The following is an 18,839-nucleotide window of genomic DNA, read 5'->3' as shown; positions in this document are numbered from 1 at the left end:
TTTACGGTGCTTCCACGGCACAAGGTTGGGGCCTTATGCCAGGGTGGCCTCCTACCCACGCCTCCCCCAGCCGGAGCTAGTCCCCCGCCGCCCCTCGGCGGCCCGCCTCCGCCCCCGCCGGCTGGGCGTCCCCGCCCCTGGCTCCAGAGCGCGGCCGGGAGGCCGGGTAGGGAAGGGGCCAGAGCGTGGAAGCCCGTCGCGCCCGCCGCCGCCGGTCCTCCGCCCCCGGGGCCGCAGCGGGCCGTCCCCGCCGTGGTCACGTGAAGGGCCGAGCGGAGCGCGCTCAGCCCGGGCCTCCGGGGGCCCGAGGACAGAGTCCGCCGCGGCGGCCCCGACGCTCCCGCATCCCGACCCGCTGCGCCGCCGCCGCGGAGATGCCCGGGGCCGGCCGAGCCGCTGGTGTGCGCCGCCTGCGCCCGCAGCCCTCGGAGGAGCCGCCCGCGCTGGAGGTAAGGGGGCGACCGCGCTCGCAGGACTTCCCGAGGGCTGGCGGCGCGCGCCGACGGCAGAGTCTCGGGTCCGGAGCTTTCCCTCCCGGCGCGGCCACCCGCGGAGCTCCCGGGTTGAGCGCGACCCCGCGCGAAGCCAGCGCTGGTTGCTGGGAGTAAGGGCCCCGTGGAGGCAGGCGGGCGAGGAGCACCCCCCCGCCCTGGGGCTGACTCCGTCCTCTGGGCCGCGGGAGCCGTGGCCCTGGCGCTGCTCCGCTGGGAAGCGCACAGGGGCTGGAGCTCCCGGGATCAGCGCCCCGGGCCGCAGCCCTGCATGCTGGAGTCGGTGGGGGTCTGCTAAGTCCGCGCCCGCGCTGCCTGAGCCGGCCGGAGCCGCCTCCCCGCGGGCGGGGGCCGCGCTACAACCCGCGGCCGGGTTCTATGTTGGGGGTCCGGTGCCAGTTTAGCGCGCCCCTGCGAGGTCTAGGGTGCCCATGCTCGCCGCTTTGTGCCCAATGGCGGCAGGAAAACCTCCGAGGGTCCCACTGCAGGGAAACGCCCGGGAAGTCTGCGGGATGTGGGTCAGGGAGTGCTGATGCAGCCCCGGCTCTTCTCATCCCCGCGGGACGAAGCAGATGGGCTCAGCTCTGCGCTTCTTTGGAAGACGTGGAGCTCCCAAGCAGTCGTTCCTGGACTGTTTCCTTTCTCTGGATGAGAACTCAGAGTGCAGAGAGAAGCAGAACTCCAGTTGTTGGAGTTCCTGCTCTGACCCAGAAAATCCTAACTCTGAGTGACGAGACGAGGAGGGCCCGATACCTGGTGCATTCTCCCGTTTCCCGCTCCGTAAGGTGGGGATGCTAAGTCACACCCACCTCAGAGGAGTCGGAAGACCTTGTCAGTCAGACCCCGAGCACAGTGCTTGGCCCACGGTAATGACAGCCAGGTTTCAGGCGTCTCTGGGAACATTCACGTGTGCCGCCTTTCCTCTGGTCCCGCAAGTGTGTGGGAGGCAAAGGGTCTTTTAGTTCCTTCTCCCCCTCCTCCTTGAGCTGGCCTCTTCAGCTCTGGGCTGTTCTGGCATCGCCCCTGCCTCTTCTCAGTGGGCTCCTGTGGCCCATTTAAGGCAGCCCACTAGGCAGGCTCTCTTGTGTAGAGTTGAAAATCCCTGCCTGGTGCAGAGTTGAAAATCCCTGCCTGGTGCATTGGCCTCCCTCTTCAGCCCGCTGGTCTCTCAGAGAGGCCTGGCCACTTCCAACAGGTGAATTTGACCATGTCTCCCTAAGGTAGACAAAGCAGGTAAAGGAGGAAGAGGAGAAGGATTCTTGGTCCCTTGCTGTGACCCAACCCAGGCGGTGTTCCCCTCCTTCTGCACTATGATGGGCCTGTGACCCCTGGAGTTTTCTGTGGTGAGAGCATCTTTTTAGATGGAGATTGTCCATGCCCTCCCTCTGTGTACTTAATATTTGTTTGTCTAAATAAGAGAAGACTGTAAACACACACACACACACACACACACACACACACACACAACTAATCCTTTGAGACCTCAAGAAATGCAGGGAGAGCTGAAACAGCCCAGAGTCCTGATCGAGTCCCCCGGGTGAGGCTTTTGGCTTAATTCACGCCTGCAGGAATCACATACTTGTGTCTCAGTATCTTTCAAAGCCCCTGGGAGCAGGCATGAAAGGCGAGGAGTCTGGTACCAGCTGCTAATTCTAGCAGAGACCCTCATTTTCTGAGATAACAGCGATGACTGAGTCATTAAGCCAAGCAAGGCTCTGACCTAAGATGCTTGGTAGCTACCATGAAATGGTTAGTTTGGGGGCACCTAATAAAAAACTGCTAGTCATCGAAAATGCATTTCTACCTTCTCCGTTCAAGTGTTTTTTGTTTGTTTGTTTGTTTGTTTGTTTAAAAGATCCTTTTTCTGCCTGGTGTTTCTTTTGGCAGATGCTAAGGTGGCAATCCACTCCTTTGGTACTTTTACCAACACTTTAAGTTTTGAAATCAAAATAATCCAATGTCAGTGATTCTCAGCCTTACTGTGGGTTAGAATTACCTGGGGAGACTTTAGAAATGTGTCTAGGTTCAGACCCTACTGCAGAGATTCTGATTTAATTGGCCTGAGTGTGACCTGGGTAACAGTCACTTTAAAGGTACCAAGTATGGAAAGTACAGCCAAGGCTGAGAGCCCACGTCCTGGCCGCTGTTACTTTGTGATCTGTGTGATCGCCTCCTGGTATTTTGTGTGCTTCTCTTTGAATCTTCTTATTCTTAAAACTTTTCATTCAGGTCTTCGATTGCCCTGGCTTCAGGCTCTCCGTCTCCTGGTTTTCCCTTATATAGTGATTTGCAGAGAATTTTTTTTTTTGCAGGAGGAAAATGGGAGGAACCAAGAAGGCCTGGGAGAGGATGAGTTACATCAGGTGGCCACAAGCTGGACTGGCTACAGGGGCCAGGGAGGAACATAAAACCAGGGGCCTAGGTGGGAATGACTCAGCTAGAGGAGTAGAGTGGGGCTTGTGGTGACGTGGAGGGCATGTCTTTTGCCAGAAGAAGACCATGGTTGTTCACTTCCAGTTGGCTTTGGCTCCAGGGGCTATCACAGACTGCAGAAATGGCCACAGACTCTTCCCATCTTGCGTACAACCCGGTTTGCAATGAGCCTTTGCAACTACTTCTAGCAGGAGATGGAGTCAATTTCTCCAGCCCTTGAGACCATTGACCGTGAAACTTACTTTAGCCAATAGGACAGTAGCAGAGGTGACACAAGCAGAGATAGGAAAAATACTCGCATTGGTGGTTGCTCTCCTCATGCTCCTGGGAACCCTTTGACCACCAGCGTGTAGAAGAGCCCTGCCTAGCTTGCTGCTCCATGCACATGGCCAAGACACGTGAGCATGGCTGTCCTGGGCCACCTCTTCCAGATGACCATACGGATTAGCTGTGTTGGTCTAGATCAGAAGGGCTGCCTGGCCAGCCCACAGAATTTGAAAAAATAGTGAGTGTTTATTCAGGTGACCTGAGTATCAGGGTGGGTAGCAAAAGCATATTGAAATAGAGCCCAGCATTGCCAGATGTTATGACCTTTCAAAGAGAAACCAGAAGTTCAAATTTTTGTGTAAGCTCCAGTTTTTAAAAAAATGTGAATTGTAGCCAGCATCCATAAAGCAATCTCTGGGCCAAACAAAACACATCTTTAGGCTGCCCTTGGCCTGCAGGTTGTTGGTCTTTTTGCACTGAGGGACTGGAGGTGTTTATACTAACAGCTAACTGCCACCTCTTCTCTCACGGTCTCACCATGGCTGCCATGGCCTAGCTTACCCTCAGCAGCTAGCTGTTTCTTCATGGGAAATGCCCACAATATACTTTATAACCCCAGCTTCTCTTGGCAGTCTTTCTGTTTGGAGAAGGAAGCTGCTGGCATTGTCAGTCTTCATGGAGGAGATGAGATTTGAGATGGTCCCCCATGAAGGAAAGTTCTAGAAAGGGTACTTATGGTCTTAGGTGTGGAAGTGGGGCCAGTAGTGGGACAGTGGACAATGCGTCCGCTAATTTCAGCCAGAGGAGAGGGCTATTGCAGGGAAATGAGGGAAACAAAGTTGGAGAGCGGGGAGATCGTGGAGCCCCTAAATGCCAAGTGTGACATTTGATTCTGCAGGAACTCTAGGCAAAGGGAAGTCACTAGAAGCTTTTGAATGGGGGTTGCATGGGAAAGCAGTGACCATTTCTATTCTGGGCATCATTGTGCCCATAACTTATGGGAGCAAAGAAGGGAGGCAGAGAGAGACAGATAGAAAGTATAGTGCTTGTAGTAGCAGATGGGAAAACTGAGATGAGAGAATTTTCCTTAAGATTTACGGTAACTTCTTTTTATCTTAGGTTGTTGTTAGGTTAATTTTCTTATATAGCTAAATGAGACATATCAGCATTTTTATTTATTTATTATTTATTTATTTTTAAAAAAGATTTTATTTATTTATTTGTCAGAGAGAGGGGGAGAGAGAGCAAGTGAGCACAGGCAGACAGAGAGGCAGGCAGAGGCAGAGGGAGAAGCAGGCTCCCTGCCGAGCAAGGATCCTGATGCGGGACTCGATCCCAGGACCTTGGGATCACCACCTGAGCCGAAGGCACCTGCTTAACCAACTGAGCCGCCCAGGCGTCCCAATATCAGCATTTTTAAAAAGCACTTCTGTCAACAGCTTTGTCAAGGTTCTTGTCTGACTTAAAGGTATCTGGAAATTCTAATTGTTTATTCCTACACCGTGGGGCTTAGGGAAGGAACTTCCTTGTTTTCCCCTGAAAGCTTCTGGAAATGATCATTCCCTATTCTCCTGCACTTTCTCTGCCCTCTCTCCCTAAGGGATTCTAAGTTATCCACCTTTCCAGAGAATGAAGGCTTACAGGGTTGAGAGGCCTGGAGGAGAGAATATAAAAGTCTTAAATACATTTCAGATCTTGGGGAGAGGGAGGGGGATGTCACAGCTAGAAGAAGAGGACAAAAAGAAAATCCAGAAAAGTTCAATTATTGCCCTAGTGCCATGAGAATACAAAATGTACAAGAAGCAGTAGTAAAGGGGTCATATTTAGGCCAGTGATTTTCCATCTTGCTTGCATGTTGGGATCCTTTGGGAGCTTTACAGATTTGTCCCAAATCTCATCTCCTTGAGACTCTGATGCACTTGGTCTGCGCAACAGGATCTTTACCAGCAAAGCTTGGAAGGTGGTGGGAGGTGCTGTGGGGGTTCAGAACTGCTGTCCTGGCAGACACTGGTGCCTCCCTGAGGCCGGGGCTGCTGTCGTGGGGTGCAAAGCCATCCATAAGCTGTGTCTGGGGGAACATTGCTCTTTGGTCTTTGCTTGTTTTCATGGTAGATAGGGGCCGTGGTTCGCATGTAAACTTGAAAGTGTGCAGTTTTGAAAGAGCATGTCTGACACAAGCCACATTCTTGGGTTGCATGAAAATGATTTGTTTTATGGAAAGATCCAGATGGCCTTAGTACTAGTGAGAATGGTCATTGCAGTAGTTTGCCTGCGGAGAGTACTTCTTCCCAAGCAAAGATGGGCAAGAGCCTTAGAAGTTCCACAGAAACAGGATGGAGAGAAGGAAGACAAGTAGGCACAGAAGACCGAGCAGCTGGGATTTTAAAGAGAGAGAGACAGATGTCAAAAGTGGACTAGGTAGGAATGGGAAAGCTTAGAAACAATGTCAAAGTAGATTGGCTGTTGTGAAAGTGTCAGTATATTTCAGTGTAACAGGCATGAGTTCAGGTGGCAAGGGAGGTTTGGAAGAGGTGCCCTGGTGCTTATATTATTCAGTGTGGGGAGCCTGGTTAGTGGTTGAGGGAGGTAACTCCCAGGGCCTGGCTGGCTGAGGATTGCCGCTGAGCATTTTTTCTGTTCTCTACGTGGAGGGCATGTGGATGGTACATCTCAAATCTGTGCTTGTCAAACTGCTCGTTTATGGACAAACCTTTTCACTGGGACTGGGAGAATGTTAGTAGCATCATCTTTTAAAATTGGTAACACTAGTGGCTTTAAGAGATTTTGACCTGAAAATAAACAACAAACAAATAAATAAATAATTAATTAAAGATTTTTATTTATTTATTTGACAGAGAGAGAGATCACAGGTAGGCAGATAGGCAGGCAGAGAGAGAGAAGGGAGCAAGCTCCCTGCTGAGCAGAGAGCCCAATGCGGGGCTCAATCCCAGGACCCTGAGATCATGACCTGAGCTGAAGGCAGAGGCTTAACCCACCGAGCCACCCAGGCACCCTGACCTGAATATATTTTTTAAGGGCCTTCATATTATAATTTGTTGCTGTTCCAGTACAGTCTTTAGGGGGCTTAAGGGAACTTTCTTAAGATTAGTGTGCATTCACTTAAAAAAATAAACTCTTGTTGATGCTTGCCATTTTCTATCTCAATCAGATTTCTAAGTATATCCTGGGGAGCTCTAGTGTTCCTCGGTGTTTGAGATGTTCAATGGAAAAATAGTTAGTATTAATAGATTGCCTACTAAAATATTTTTTAAATATGTGAAGGGAAAATGTGTGATGAAGTGTCTAACACATTTTTATGGTGCTTCTTAGTTTTAAAAGATTTTATTTATTTATTTACTTATTTACTTGTTTATTATTTAGATCACAAGCAGGGGTAGGGGCAGAGGGAAAGAGAGAACCTCAGGCAGACTGCATGGAACGTGGAGCCCAACGTGGGGTTGCATCCCATGATCCTGAAATCATGACCTGAAACTGAAATTGAGAGTCAGACACTGAACAGGCTGAGCCACCCAGATGCTCCCAGTTCTCAGTTTTTAATAACCTGCCTTTAAGAATTGCTGTACCAGCCCTGAGAAGGCCCATGACTCGAGAGGTGACAGGTTCTTAGTGCTGTGATTTCATCTTTGAGATTGTTGTTCGGCATCTATTTTTAATGGAAACATTCATCTTTTGGGGGCAATTTTTAGCAGCTTTATTTAGCTATAATTGATAAAAACTAAACTATACTTATTCTAAGTGTGCAGTTTGGTGAGTCTTGGTAGATGAATACACTCATGATGTTAATGCCACAGTCGCGGTAATGAGCATATCTGTCACCCCTGCAGGTTTCCTTGTGCCTGTTTGCCATCCATCCCTTTCTCCATCCCTTCCTCCCCATTCCCAGGCCTCTGATCTGGTCTCTGCCCCTGTAGAGTAGCTTGCATATTCTAGACTTTTATATACTCATATAGTAGGTACTCTTTCGGCAGAACAGGAGTTAGTTTCTTTCACTCTGCAAAACTATTTTGAGATTCATCCATTTTGTTGTGTTTATCAGTAATTTATTCCTTTTTATTGCTGAGTCGTCTTTCATGGTAGAGATATATCACATTATGTTTATTCATACACCTATTGTGGACATGTTGGTTGTTTCTGGTGTTCAATTGTTGAGCTGCTATGAATATTTGTATACAAGTATGACTTTGGAATGGTGTTCTAACATAACCCTCATTCTCGGGGTGGATGTAAAGTCTCTGTGTAGACATATGCTTTCTTTCTCTTTGGTAAATAACTAGGGACTAAATGGCCAAGAAACTACCAAACTGTTTTCTGAAAGAAATGGATGGTTTTCCATTCCTTCCAACAATGTGTGAGCATTCCTGTTGCCTTACGTCCTTGCCAACATTTGGCATAGTCAGTCATTAGTTGTAGCCATTGTAGTCAATATGAAATGGTATCTCACTGGAGCTTAAATAATGTATTTCCTAAATAAATAAAGAAAGAAAGAAGGAAAAAGAAAAAGAAAAATATGTATTTCCCTAATGACTAATGATGCTGAGTATCTTCTTGTGTTCTTATTTGCCATGCATACATATATCTTCTGTAGTGAAATATCTATTTTTTTTTAAAGATTTTATTTATTTATTTATTTGACAGAAATCACAAGTAGACAGAGAGGCAGGCAGAGAGAGGAGAGGGAAGCAGGTTCCCTGCTGAGCAGAGAGCCCGATGCGGGACTCGATCCCAGGACCCTGAGATCATGACCTGAGCCGAAGGCAGCGGCTTAACCCACTGAGCCACCCAGGCGCCCAGTGAAATATCTATTTTTTAAAAAGATTTTATCTATTTATTTGACAGAGAGAGGGATCACAAGTAGGCAGAGTGGCAGGCGGCGAGGAAGCAGGCTCCCTGCAAAGCCGAGAGCCTGATTCGGAGCTCGATCCCAGGACCCTGAGACCATGACCTGAGCCGAAGGCAGAGGCTTTAACCCACTGAGCCACCCCGGCTCCCCAAGTAGTGAAATATCTATTAAAAGACTTACCTTGGGGGCGCAGGATCGAGCCCCCGTCAGGCTCTCTGCTCAGCAGGAAGCCTGCTTCCCCCTCTCTCTCTGCCTACTTGTGATCTCTGTCTGTCAAATAAACAAATAAAATATTTTTTAAAAAAAGACTTACCTTAGTAACTAATGTTTGTGTTTTTTTAATGCAATATAACTTATTTTTTTGAGTGTTGCAATATGAAATAAACTGAGGGAACACAGTTCTGCTGTGTCTACAGATACATACTTTTGTATATTTTTATAAAGTTTGGAATCTTTTGACCTCTTTGAATACTAGATCCATTTGCAAAATGGGCTTGAATGACCAATGTAGATTTCCATTCCAGTTCCAGCAGGAAGATGTCCTGTTTTGAGGAGGTAATCCTGGCAATTGGACAGATAATCAGGTTGTTTTCCTTGTCAAGTACCTAGGAAGGTCTAAATAGCTAGTCTCTACATATGTGTGCTTTATCTCGTTTATACAGAATCAGAAGTGAGAGTCATTGCAAATGGGGCTCAGCTGTACTGGCTATGAAGAGATGTAAAGTCAAATCTCAAGATGCCACTTTGGCTGATTGGATATAATCAATCATTTTAAATTATATGAATGTTGGTGAGAAGCAGGAAAACATGATGCTTATGTACTGTTTAGAGGCATATCAAAGGCGTAACTTTTGGGGAAACAATTTGGTATTATCTATCAAAACAAAAAAACCCAAACACCTTTCATTCACGAGTTCAGCTCTGTGCTACAAAAACATTCATATGGCACAAAGCAATGCATGTGTATCTGTGTGTAATATATATATATATATATATATATATATATATATATATTAAAATACAATGTAATTATGTTCAAACTAGAAAACAAAGGGAGATACTACCTAAAGGAACAATCATTTATTAAAAAGAATGGGATAGGTATATATTTTTTTTCATGAAAAAAATGTCCAGAATATGTGGGAAAAGGAAACTTTGTATCAGATGAAAACCATTTTGTTACTTTAAAATTATATATATGTATAGAGTGGGGTCATACCTTAAGGAGTTACTTCAAAAAGTCATCCAGAAAGGCATTGATTTATGTGTCAAAATTACCCTTGAAAAACACTCTAACCACCCATCAAGTACCTAAATATAATTTTGTGTTTATATATTTGTATGTATATGTTAGTATATATATATATATGTTAGTATAAATATGCCATTGAAGGACATGTATATATACACGATTTAGTGCTTTTTTGTTCTCATTCCCTCCTCTGAGAGCCTATATTTGAATCCAAGAAAGTCCAGCATTCCTGTGTCTCAGTCCCATTGCAGGATTCCCGGTGCCCAGCAACGTATCTGGAGGTGTACAACCAGTCCTATAATGTTAATTACTCCTGGCGAGAGTGGGAAGGGCGGGGTGGGTTTCTTTTTGTACTTATTATGAAAAAGAGAAGTGTCCTTTCCTCTTCTGACCGGTGTTCTCTCCCTACTTTCTCCCAAGGAGGACCAGGACCTCCTCCTGGCAGCTGCCTATGTTTCTGATGCCCAGTACAACAGAAATGTTCCCTTTGAAACATCTCCTCGGGCCATCAGGTAATGAAAGTGTTTAACTGTCACAGAGACTAAACTGTCCTCTAGTGCCTAACAGTCTTCAAGTTAAACCCAAACCGAAGACATTGTCTCCACAAACATTTTGAAAAGTCTCTAGGATATGGCACATAGATTTGGATAAAATCCTAAAAGCCAATGCTTTTTTTTTTTTTTTTTTTTTTTTTAGAGTTATAAGAACATGGTGTCTCACACATAAGAAAGCATTCAATCAACATATTAGGGACAGATACACGAGTAAATGAGAACATCCAGAACAGGAGAGAGGGCATCCAAAGTAAACACATTATCACCTTTTCCTCTTAGGCATGGTTTGTCCTCTTAGAGTCAACTCAATGAAAAGCCTTGTTCTTTTTCTTTCTGTTGCCTTGTGATGTAATCCATATGTTTGTTCTTTTCATAAGAATCCCGCCTTTTCTTTCTCACCCCGTAAACGTTGAACTAAGACCAAGGATTTGGCTCAAAATAAGGAAAAAACATTTCTTATCATCAGGGCTCAGTGCCAGTGCCTCCCAAAGCAATGAACGCCTCATTCCTGGAAGCTTCAAGCAGGTTGCGGCCAGGGGATGGGGAAGAGAACTGTGTGACTGTGAGATCCCTCTGAGTCTATCATGTTTTCAAGATAGGACGATGCACATTTAAACTGGTTAGGCTACCATGCCACATCATATAGGTCACTTTAACTGAGGGTTTACTCTGTACTAGTCACTGTTTAAAGTCCTCTAAAAGTATTCTCTTATTATTGTCGTAATCACCACGAGGAAGGTTTAATCATAGCTGGAGACTGTTAAGAGACTGTCCTTTGAGATATGATAATATGTTGATTTTGTTTTCTGTTAGTGTTTTGTAATGTGCGCCTTATTCACTACTGTCCCTGGCTCCCCAGAACTGAAAGGAAATGTGGCCAGAGCCATACTCTGTATTTTACCTACCATGTCTTCTAGTGGGAAGTTTGATTTCTGCTTGACTTCTGCTCCTTGTTTGCAAACACCTTTTTCTTTTTGTCTTCAGACTTTACTACTTTTATAACCACTGGACAATGCAAGTAGCCATCTACTTCTTTATTTGTGTAGACCTTTCCCTCGCCCTGTTTGAAGAGCCCGCGCTGTTTCCACTGCCTTTCTTGGTAAGGATTAAGAACAAAATGGCTACCCAGACTTTGTCATTGATTATGTGCGCCCCGTTCCTCCCCCCACCCCAATTTCAATACACATGAGCACGATTTTATTTTAATTGCTGGGGACTGAAAGAATTCTGTTTATTCACTGAGCTGTTGCTTCCTTCATAGGCATTTTCAGTGGAGTAGAAGCTTTATTGTCTTCTGTGTACCCAGGGCTATACTGGATAGACAAATGATATTTTCAGAGCATATCTATTAAATGGCAAGCAGACAATGTCATCGTATGGTAGAATATGCAACTTATACTTGCCACATTTCCAGCTTTCTTAAGTCCTAGATCACTAGCGTATTTATTGGTGCCTGGTAGCGGGTCACACAGGATTTTGAGTAATACAACCAATGAAGCAGCTATTCCAGATCAGTGCCAGTAAGTAACTGATCATCTGTTCATGTTAATTCTCAGCTTGGTGCAGCTCCTGCCTCCTAGAGTAGTTGTAGCAGAAACTGGATAACTTGCAAGGCCCAGAGTATGTACTGTCTGGTGCTTTAACAGACAAGGGTCATCGACCCTAGCCTAAAAAACAGGCTTCTATTGCCTCCCATGATTCTGTGGGTAATGGGGCCCAACTGGGCAGATTTCTGTTCTGGGGTCATGAGCTGTGGAGATTGATATCTGGAGGCTCTGTCGATCTCTGGGGGCTGACAGGAGCTGCTGGCCATCACCTGGGAGCTTGCCTGGCTGGAGCTGTGGACCAGAGGGCCCTGTTGTCTTTTACCCGGCTGCTACGTGGGGCTCTAGGCTTCTCCCAGTTGGGGCAGGGGAGGTCCAGGAAGGAGCACCTCCTGTACGGGCACCATCAGGCTTCTACTTGTATAACACTTGCTGCTGTCCTGTTGGCCAAGGACCAGCAGGTGCTGAGTCAGCAGGGGAGGACACCGCCAAGAGCTAAAGACTAGAATCACGGTTCCTCGGGGGCCATCAGCGTGGTGGTGTAACAGACTTCCATACGAGGAGATGCCACAATTAATGGAGTCTCTGGACAGAAAACTTGTGGCCCAGGGACTATCAGAACAAACATAAAGTGAGCTGAAACAGAGCTGTGCATTCACAGGTCCAGACAGTCAGGCCCTCTCTAGCAAGGCCCACTTGGGACACCATGAGCCTTCCCTGGGGTCATCTTCTTAGTCCCTTGCCTCCCTGCCCGAGTCCTCCCCCTTGCAGGTGTTAGTGGCCACGGGAGCTTTGGGTTGTCTGCCTGGGTTCACAGCGCTCCTTCAGCCAGCATTTGTACCTCCAGTCTCTAGAACCCAGTGTGCCAATGTGTCATGCTGGGGCTTTGGCCCAGGGACAGCGTTACGGAGCACATCTTATTTTGAGCTGGGGTGTCCTGGAATCTCCCCAGGCCCTGGTCTTGACAGTGAATCTCTAGAGCCCTTCAAGAGTGAGCAGGCTGAGGGCAAGAACGTTTGCAAGGAGCTGGAGTCTGTGTCCGTGCCCAGGGCCCATGGTGTGGGGGGAGGAAGACTGTGTCACCTTGCTGCTTTTAGGGCCCAGAGCCAGCCCTTCCCATCCCTTAGGGAATCCATTCCTCCAGCTGGCACCCCAGACCTTTCTATCTTCCTACCCTAACCTGGCCAGGTTGCCCTTTCCCCACCTCTTCCTGCTCAGCCACCCTCCTCTGCCCGTGATGCAGACTGAGTGTCCCTGAGGCCAGCTGCCTCAGGGCAGTCACAGGGAAGCCTGGGCTGTGGTCCCAGGCTGCCAATTAGCTGCCGGTAGGGACTTCGGAGCTGGGGTCCTTTACCTACAGAGGAGACCGTCAGGACGTGGCACTGGGCTCAGTGGCCTCCATTCTTTCCTCCAACCAACCACACACAGGTAGAGAGGGCAGCAGTGGCAGAGATGGCTAAGGAATGACCCACATTCAAAACATGTCTTTGGGCAGTTACTCTACTATTAGAGAAACTGAACGTCTAAGTGCCCAATCTAAATATGAATGTGAGAATTAGAGAGCCCAGAACATTCCTAAGTCTATCAACCCTGACCTCCCCTTTTCTGGGGAAATGCCTTCTGGGTCCCCTGCCCGCTGATTCAGCCCCTCCCAGGAAGCCCTGCCTGTTGGGTCATGGGATTCATAGCTCGAGGACAGATTTCCTTGTAGGAAGAAGATATCATCCCCACCAGCAAAGATTTTGGTTGCAACTGGCAAAGAAATTAAGGGACATCACTAATTCTCAGAGGGTGGCATCAAGGGAGCTTGGGGAGTGGGGCAGATACAAGAGGGCGAATGCTGAATTTCCAAGTGGCGGGGTTGGGGGGGCTATGTTTAGTCTCTGTTTTCTGTGTGCAGGCTACCTCAATAGCAGAAGTACTCTGCCTGATTGCGTTCTTCGGGAGACTTGTACATTTTGCGAAAGTCACCCCTCAGATGGTTTTCTGGAAGGATACGAAAAACATCTGCATCATGGTAACCATAGCGGTGAGTGCTTATGATCGTGCCCTGAGGAGTTTGTGGTCAAAGGCAGAAACTATGAAGCAAACAGACTTGGTTAAAGCAACAGTGACAGACTTTGGCACAGCAAACCCCGTTTGCACGAGACAAATGCGAACCCCTACTAAAGAACAGAAAAGGCAAAATATAACGGTGAGAATGCTGTATTTTAGCATAGTGAGAGCACTTCCAAATTAAAATGGGGGGGGGGGACAGAAACTCCAGTACTGCCAAAAATAGGCGAAGGCATCTCACAGAAGAAAAATAATGGTAGCTAAGAAAAAAGCATGTCATTTCTCTAAAATATATATATATATTTTTTTTATATAAACAATAAAATATCATTTTATATATAAACAATAAAATATCATGTGTTCGCCTATGAAACAGTGTTACCAAGATTGAGAGGAAAAAGAACCTTCTACCCCACTGACGGGACAAATAAGCTATCTTTCTGGAAGGCTGTGTGGCATTTCCTTTCAAAACCCTGGAGTTCCATTCCTGGGAATTTATCTTTAGGAAAGAAGGATGTGTTCAAAGATTTTAAACCTAAGATTGGTCATGGCTGAACTGTTCATAATACTGAAACATTGGAAACAACTCGATTTCCTGACAGTAGATACATGTTATATAAAATGTGGCCCCTCCACTCAGCCTTTTGAAATAGTGTTAAAGCAGTGTTTGTGTCTATAACCAAGGTGAGGTGCTAATCATTCATTAAGTCAAAAGAACAAGTTACAATAGAGCTGGAGCTCATCTTTGTTAAAAAGAAAAAGGAAGGAATATGTATGACATTCACAGAGAGATCGGAAGGGTATATGCTAAGCGGTTATGCCCAGAGAGGCCCCTTCAGTGATTAGATAAAAGTACTTCATAGTCAGCAGAAGAGCAGAACAGAGGTTCTGATTAACCTGTGGCTCAGTTTGCACACCTCCAAGCCAGAACTTCCACAAGCACTGGTAGGTAGGGGTCCCCATACTGTAGCTGCGGCCAACTGCTCGCTAGCAGTTTCTATGTCTGTGTGTTAACACAAACATGATGAGACGAAACCCTCTTTGCCCCACCACTCCCCTAGCTGTTTGTTTGTGGGTGGTGCCATAAGTCCCAACACCCAGTTCCTAGTCCTCTTAGTCAAGATTCTCTCTTCTTGCATCTGGCTTCCCCAGAGCCCCTCAGGAAGCCTCTTGACCTGTTTCCATTCTCCCTGCTAGGACTATTGCAGTAGTGTCTAATGTGACCATGCTCTGTCTCTGTTGCATGCCATTCTGTTCCCACAACATGGTCCAGGCCCTGGTCACCTCTTTCAGGAGCTGCCACAGTCACCTCAACCTCAGATCCCCACCCGATACGTGCATTTTAGATGCTGCCGCTGGATTAATTCTCTGCAAGTGCATCTCCCATCACTTCCTTCCCTTGCTCCAAGATGTCTGTGAGCTCCACAGACTACACAGTGCCCTCAGTCCTGCAAACGTGTTTCACGGGGCCCTCTTCACTCTGGCTGGCCCGAGTTTTCTGCTGCCCCACAAACCTACCACTACCTCCTCCTCAACCTGTGATGGCTCGTTTGCCTGGAATGCCCAGGTCTCTTCTTGCCTTGCTCGAAACATTTGTTGTGATTTCCCTTGACCCATTTGCTGAACCCTCAGAATATGGAGACTCTCTCTCTATACTTCTCTTATTTTTAGAAATATTTCTAAATCCAGGAGGGGTCCGTGGGTTCCACACTGTCACTTCCTATGTGTGCCCTCTAGCAGGGTGGCCCTGACAATTTTGTCCCTTGTCTCTCACAGCTGACCTTGATCGATTTGATTATCTATGGTTCCCTGGAAGCTGTTAATATCCACAGTGTTCGATGGTCAAGGGCCTTACGGCCAGTCTTCCTAATTAACTTCCCTGAAAGTCGTCAGGTAAGGATATTCCTTAGGATAACGCAAGGGCTTCATTTTTGTTTTTGCAGAAAATGAGCTGATTTTCTTGTAAATGAAATTAAATTTTGTCCTTACAGATCCGAAGAACTTTCAGAAGCATCCGGAACACTCTGCCCGACATTCTCTACGTCTTCCTCTTATTCATGTTCAGTGTGCTCATATTCTCCCTTATGGCCTTGAAGCTTTTGGGGGATCGGTGAGCACACTGTTCCGGAAACTTCTGTCTGTGAATTCTCCTCTGTTTGGGTTCAGCCCGTTGGTGGCAGAATCTGTCACCAGGTGCCATCTTCCTTGTTCAGACACTCCAGGGGTGGAGTATATAAAAAACCACAGATTTATTTATGTGTGTGAGTTTCTCACTTTGTGTTTTTGGTTCCTTTTTAGGGGTCTTCGAACAGTGGAAGGCTTGCCCTACTTCACAAATATCCTGGAGATAGCATTTGAACTCTACGTGCTGGTCACTACTGCCAACAGTCCCGATGTCATGTACGTTCATCTTGACTCACGTTCCCGGGCACCTGTTACCATGATGGAATTCACTTTGTTAAAGGTGGCTGTCTCCTGACACCAGCAGGGCTGAGACAGGAGAAATAGCGATTGTCTATTTATTCATGTTCATTGTAAAAATTTTTGAAGAATGTAAAATGTTTGCACTGATGATAGCCTACCCTCTCTCTATTTAAAACTAAATTGAAGTGATTTTTTTTTTTTTAAACTGAAAGCAACAGGAGACATCTCTTGAGATACCAGTCTTAACTTTTGGAGCCTGCTTTCTATTCTGGGACTTTTTTGAGTCTTGAATCTAAACACTAAGTCGTGTTTATAAAAGAATCATGGCTTGTTTTCCTAAACATCGATGTGCTTTTCTGGTTAAATGAAACAGGAAAGAAATGTAAAGATTAGTAGTTGGTGCCTTCCCGCTCACAATGCCAATTCTCCACACATGTGGAGTTTTCTTAGGAAGAAAACATCCTGTGGTGGTTTCCCCACCCCCCCTAATGTCCTTTGTATTATAGATTAACCTTGTTTGTGGAAGTAAAATTGTTAAACAGTGCTACGCTGAGTAGACATCTCTTGGGGGCCGGGGCATGGACGGGGCTCTAACTGGAAATATCAATCCCATCTCAGGCCATACTGCATCGGGGCAGGGGAAGGCTTTCTGTCATCTAGTTCTGCATGTGCTCATGACATTGACTTGCTCTGGGTTGTTGCTCACTCTTGGGTCTGGCTCAGACACTTGTGGCGAGGCGCAGTTCTGGCCCTCTGTGAGTCCTCTTGGATCTTTCCCTCAGATCCTGGGCGGCCGGCCGTGCCCCCCTCCCCTACTCCCTGTATGAAATGTATGAAATCCAATTTCCATTAAAGGTGTAGTGAGCACACATCCTGATTTACGCCTCTCGCCCTGGTGCCATTGTTAAGGGTTCCCTTTTTTTCTCATGTCCTAGAGTGGCTAGAAAATTACCTGGCCTGCCAGCAAGGCATCCTGGTGTCCCTGAAGAGCCTAAATATAAGCCTAAGCCACACTTTGATTCCTTCCTTGGTTCTGGGCAAGTCGGTTCCCTTTTTAGGCTTCGATTTTCTCATTGTGAAGGGAGGGGATGGGCTTGGGGGATCTCCCAAGTCCTAGTTGCCGCCTCCTTAAGGCACTAAGAAATCAAGAAGGCAAGCTTGGAGCCAGCTTTTTAGCGTTAGGGGGGCGAAGGCTCTGCAGTCTCTTGGCACAGCACTACGCCATCTGGGGGACAGTGAGAGAGGGAGAAGGACTTGCTGCACCTTGTGTATGTGGATAGTGCCCGAGGCTGGCCTTTTGTGCGCTGGGGGCCAAAGCTATGAAAAACCATGCCACGTGATTCTTTCCTTCTAGGATGCCTGCCTATAACTTCAATTGGTGGTATTCTCTGTACTTCATAACCTACATCATCATCAATACCTACATCTTCATGTCCGTCTTTCTGGCTGTGGTCTACAACAATTATAGGAAGCACTTGAAGGTACCGTGCATGAGCAGAAGGGGGGTTGTGGCAGGGGGCTGGGCATCTGGGCTAGATCCACTGGCGAACACATTTACTTTGTACTTGAAAGTGTCCTTTTTCTTTTTGCTCCAGCCAATCTGAAGACTTCTGTGGTGTCTTGCTCTGTTCTGCTAGGTGGGGCGATTCCTTAGCGGTCTTTGCCAGGGCTCTGACAGTGCATCCGGACATTGTAGGCAGCAGCAGCCCTTGCTTTGCTTCTTGCTCTTAAGGCATGAAGTTGTTCATGGCTCCTTGAAATGTTTTGTGTAAGAATGAGAGCTGGGAATATTCCCCAAGCCCCCAACTCCTTTTCTGCTCTCCGACAGAAGCAGAAACTTCTTCAAGCCAATAGTTTCTGCCTGGGTACCTGCCTATTTGATTTATGTCTGGAGAATTCCCGGAGGTGTTGGGTGGGCAGAGGGTTCTGACTGCTCGGGGTGGAGGCTGCTTTAAGTCCAGCCCAGCACCCACTGGGATGCCTCAGCTGCATCACCTCCCCCACCCCACCCCCACCACACACATCTCTGCTTGGTTGTTTTCTCATCTTGTAAAACTAGCTGCACAGAGAGGCTTTCCTTAAGGGAAGACATTGCCTTCTAGTTCTTGATCGTTTTGGTTCTGTTCTGAATTTTTCATTGCATAGGGATGGGACCACCAGGGAACAAGAAGAAAGTCAGGGAGAACTTCAAGGTTTGTGGCTAAGGAGAAGCAAGCAGGTGGTGGGGCTGAGTCTGAGATTTGGCCCAAATGGCCTTGGAAGGTGTCTGTCCCGGTCCTGCGGAGTCTCTGCACTGTGGAGACTTGAGCTGGCCCTGCTCCAGAGGCCAGGTCTCAGAGACCCTCCTACTCTGACTTCCTCCCTCTGGGTGGAAAGAGGCTGTCCTAAAGAGCCTGGCTTGCCTCCCCTTTGTCACTGCTGGACAGAACTGTTGCTGAAACTCCCCAGTCCCAACACAGTGTTTCTTTGGGTCATCCTCTGCAACAGGGATTAGCAAACATCTTAAATGTGCTTTAGCACCCAGCACCAGTCCAAGTGTTGAGAAGTCAAAGACAATTAAGACACAGCCCATACCCCTTAAAAATTTACAGCCTAGCCATGTAATCAATGAAGTGATGATGTTATTGGGTAACGGGGTTACAAGGAACAGCAGGAGTGGCCTTCAGGTGACTGTAGCCCGAGGAGGCCTGTCCAGCCTACTGTCCCTGGAAGATTCCCTGCGCCAAGGCCAGATGGCAGCTCCAGGCAGGCCCAGCTGTCCTTCCTGCTCTCAACCTCATCCTTCCGGATCACTTCTAGCCAAGTTTCACTTCCCCGACTTTTCTCCTCCTCCCCTTCTCTTTCTTGATTGACTTAATGGTAGCTCTATCTTCTCCCTTCTCGGGGTCTCCCCGTGTCTCAGCAGCACACCCGATTTCCTTCCTTTCTGGAATCTCCCTTCCTCCGGGGCAGAGTGGA

General features: G+C 47.3%; 1 protein-coding gene across 3 annotated transcripts in view; it reads left to right on the top strand.

The window, feature by feature from the left end:
- The window catches only part of LOC101682456 (two pore calcium channel protein 1), a 35,528-nt gene that overhangs the window by 1,199 nt on the left and 15,490 nt on the right, over window positions 1-18,839 (top strand). Inside the window, exons 1-8 of one of the 3 annotated variants that reach the window (XM_013045010.2) lie at window positions 162-449; window positions 9,725-9,816; window positions 10,843-10,957; window positions 13,303-13,431; window positions 15,234-15,350; window positions 15,449-15,567; window positions 15,756-15,857; window positions 17,236-17,362. In XM_013045010.2, coding sequence (XP_012900464.2) covers window positions 375-449; window positions 9,725-9,816; window positions 10,843-10,957; window positions 13,303-13,431; window positions 15,234-15,350; window positions 15,449-15,567; window positions 15,756-15,857; window positions 17,236-17,362 — 876 coding nt within the window. In that variant the 5' untranslated portion in view covers window positions 162-374. Of the gene's footprint in view, window positions 1-161; window positions 450-9,724; window positions 9,817-10,842; window positions 10,958-13,302; window positions 13,432-15,233; window positions 15,351-15,448; window positions 15,568-15,755; window positions 15,858-17,235; window positions 17,363-18,839 lie in introns of those variants that run through there. The other 2 variants (XM_004770962.3, XM_045079151.1) reach the window with 2 other exon arrangements.

The sequence above is a fragment of the Mustela putorius genome, unplaced genomic scaffold (genome assembly GCF_011764305.1).
Source record: "Mustela putorius furo isolate JIRA1106 unplaced genomic scaffold, ASM1176430v1.1 tig00000281_pilon_pilon_pilon, whole genome shotgun sequence".
NCBI classification, from domain to species: Eukaryota; Metazoa; Chordata; class Mammalia; order Carnivora; family Mustelidae; genus Mustela; species Mustela putorius.
This window is presented reverse-complemented; position numbering and strand designations above follow the sequence as displayed.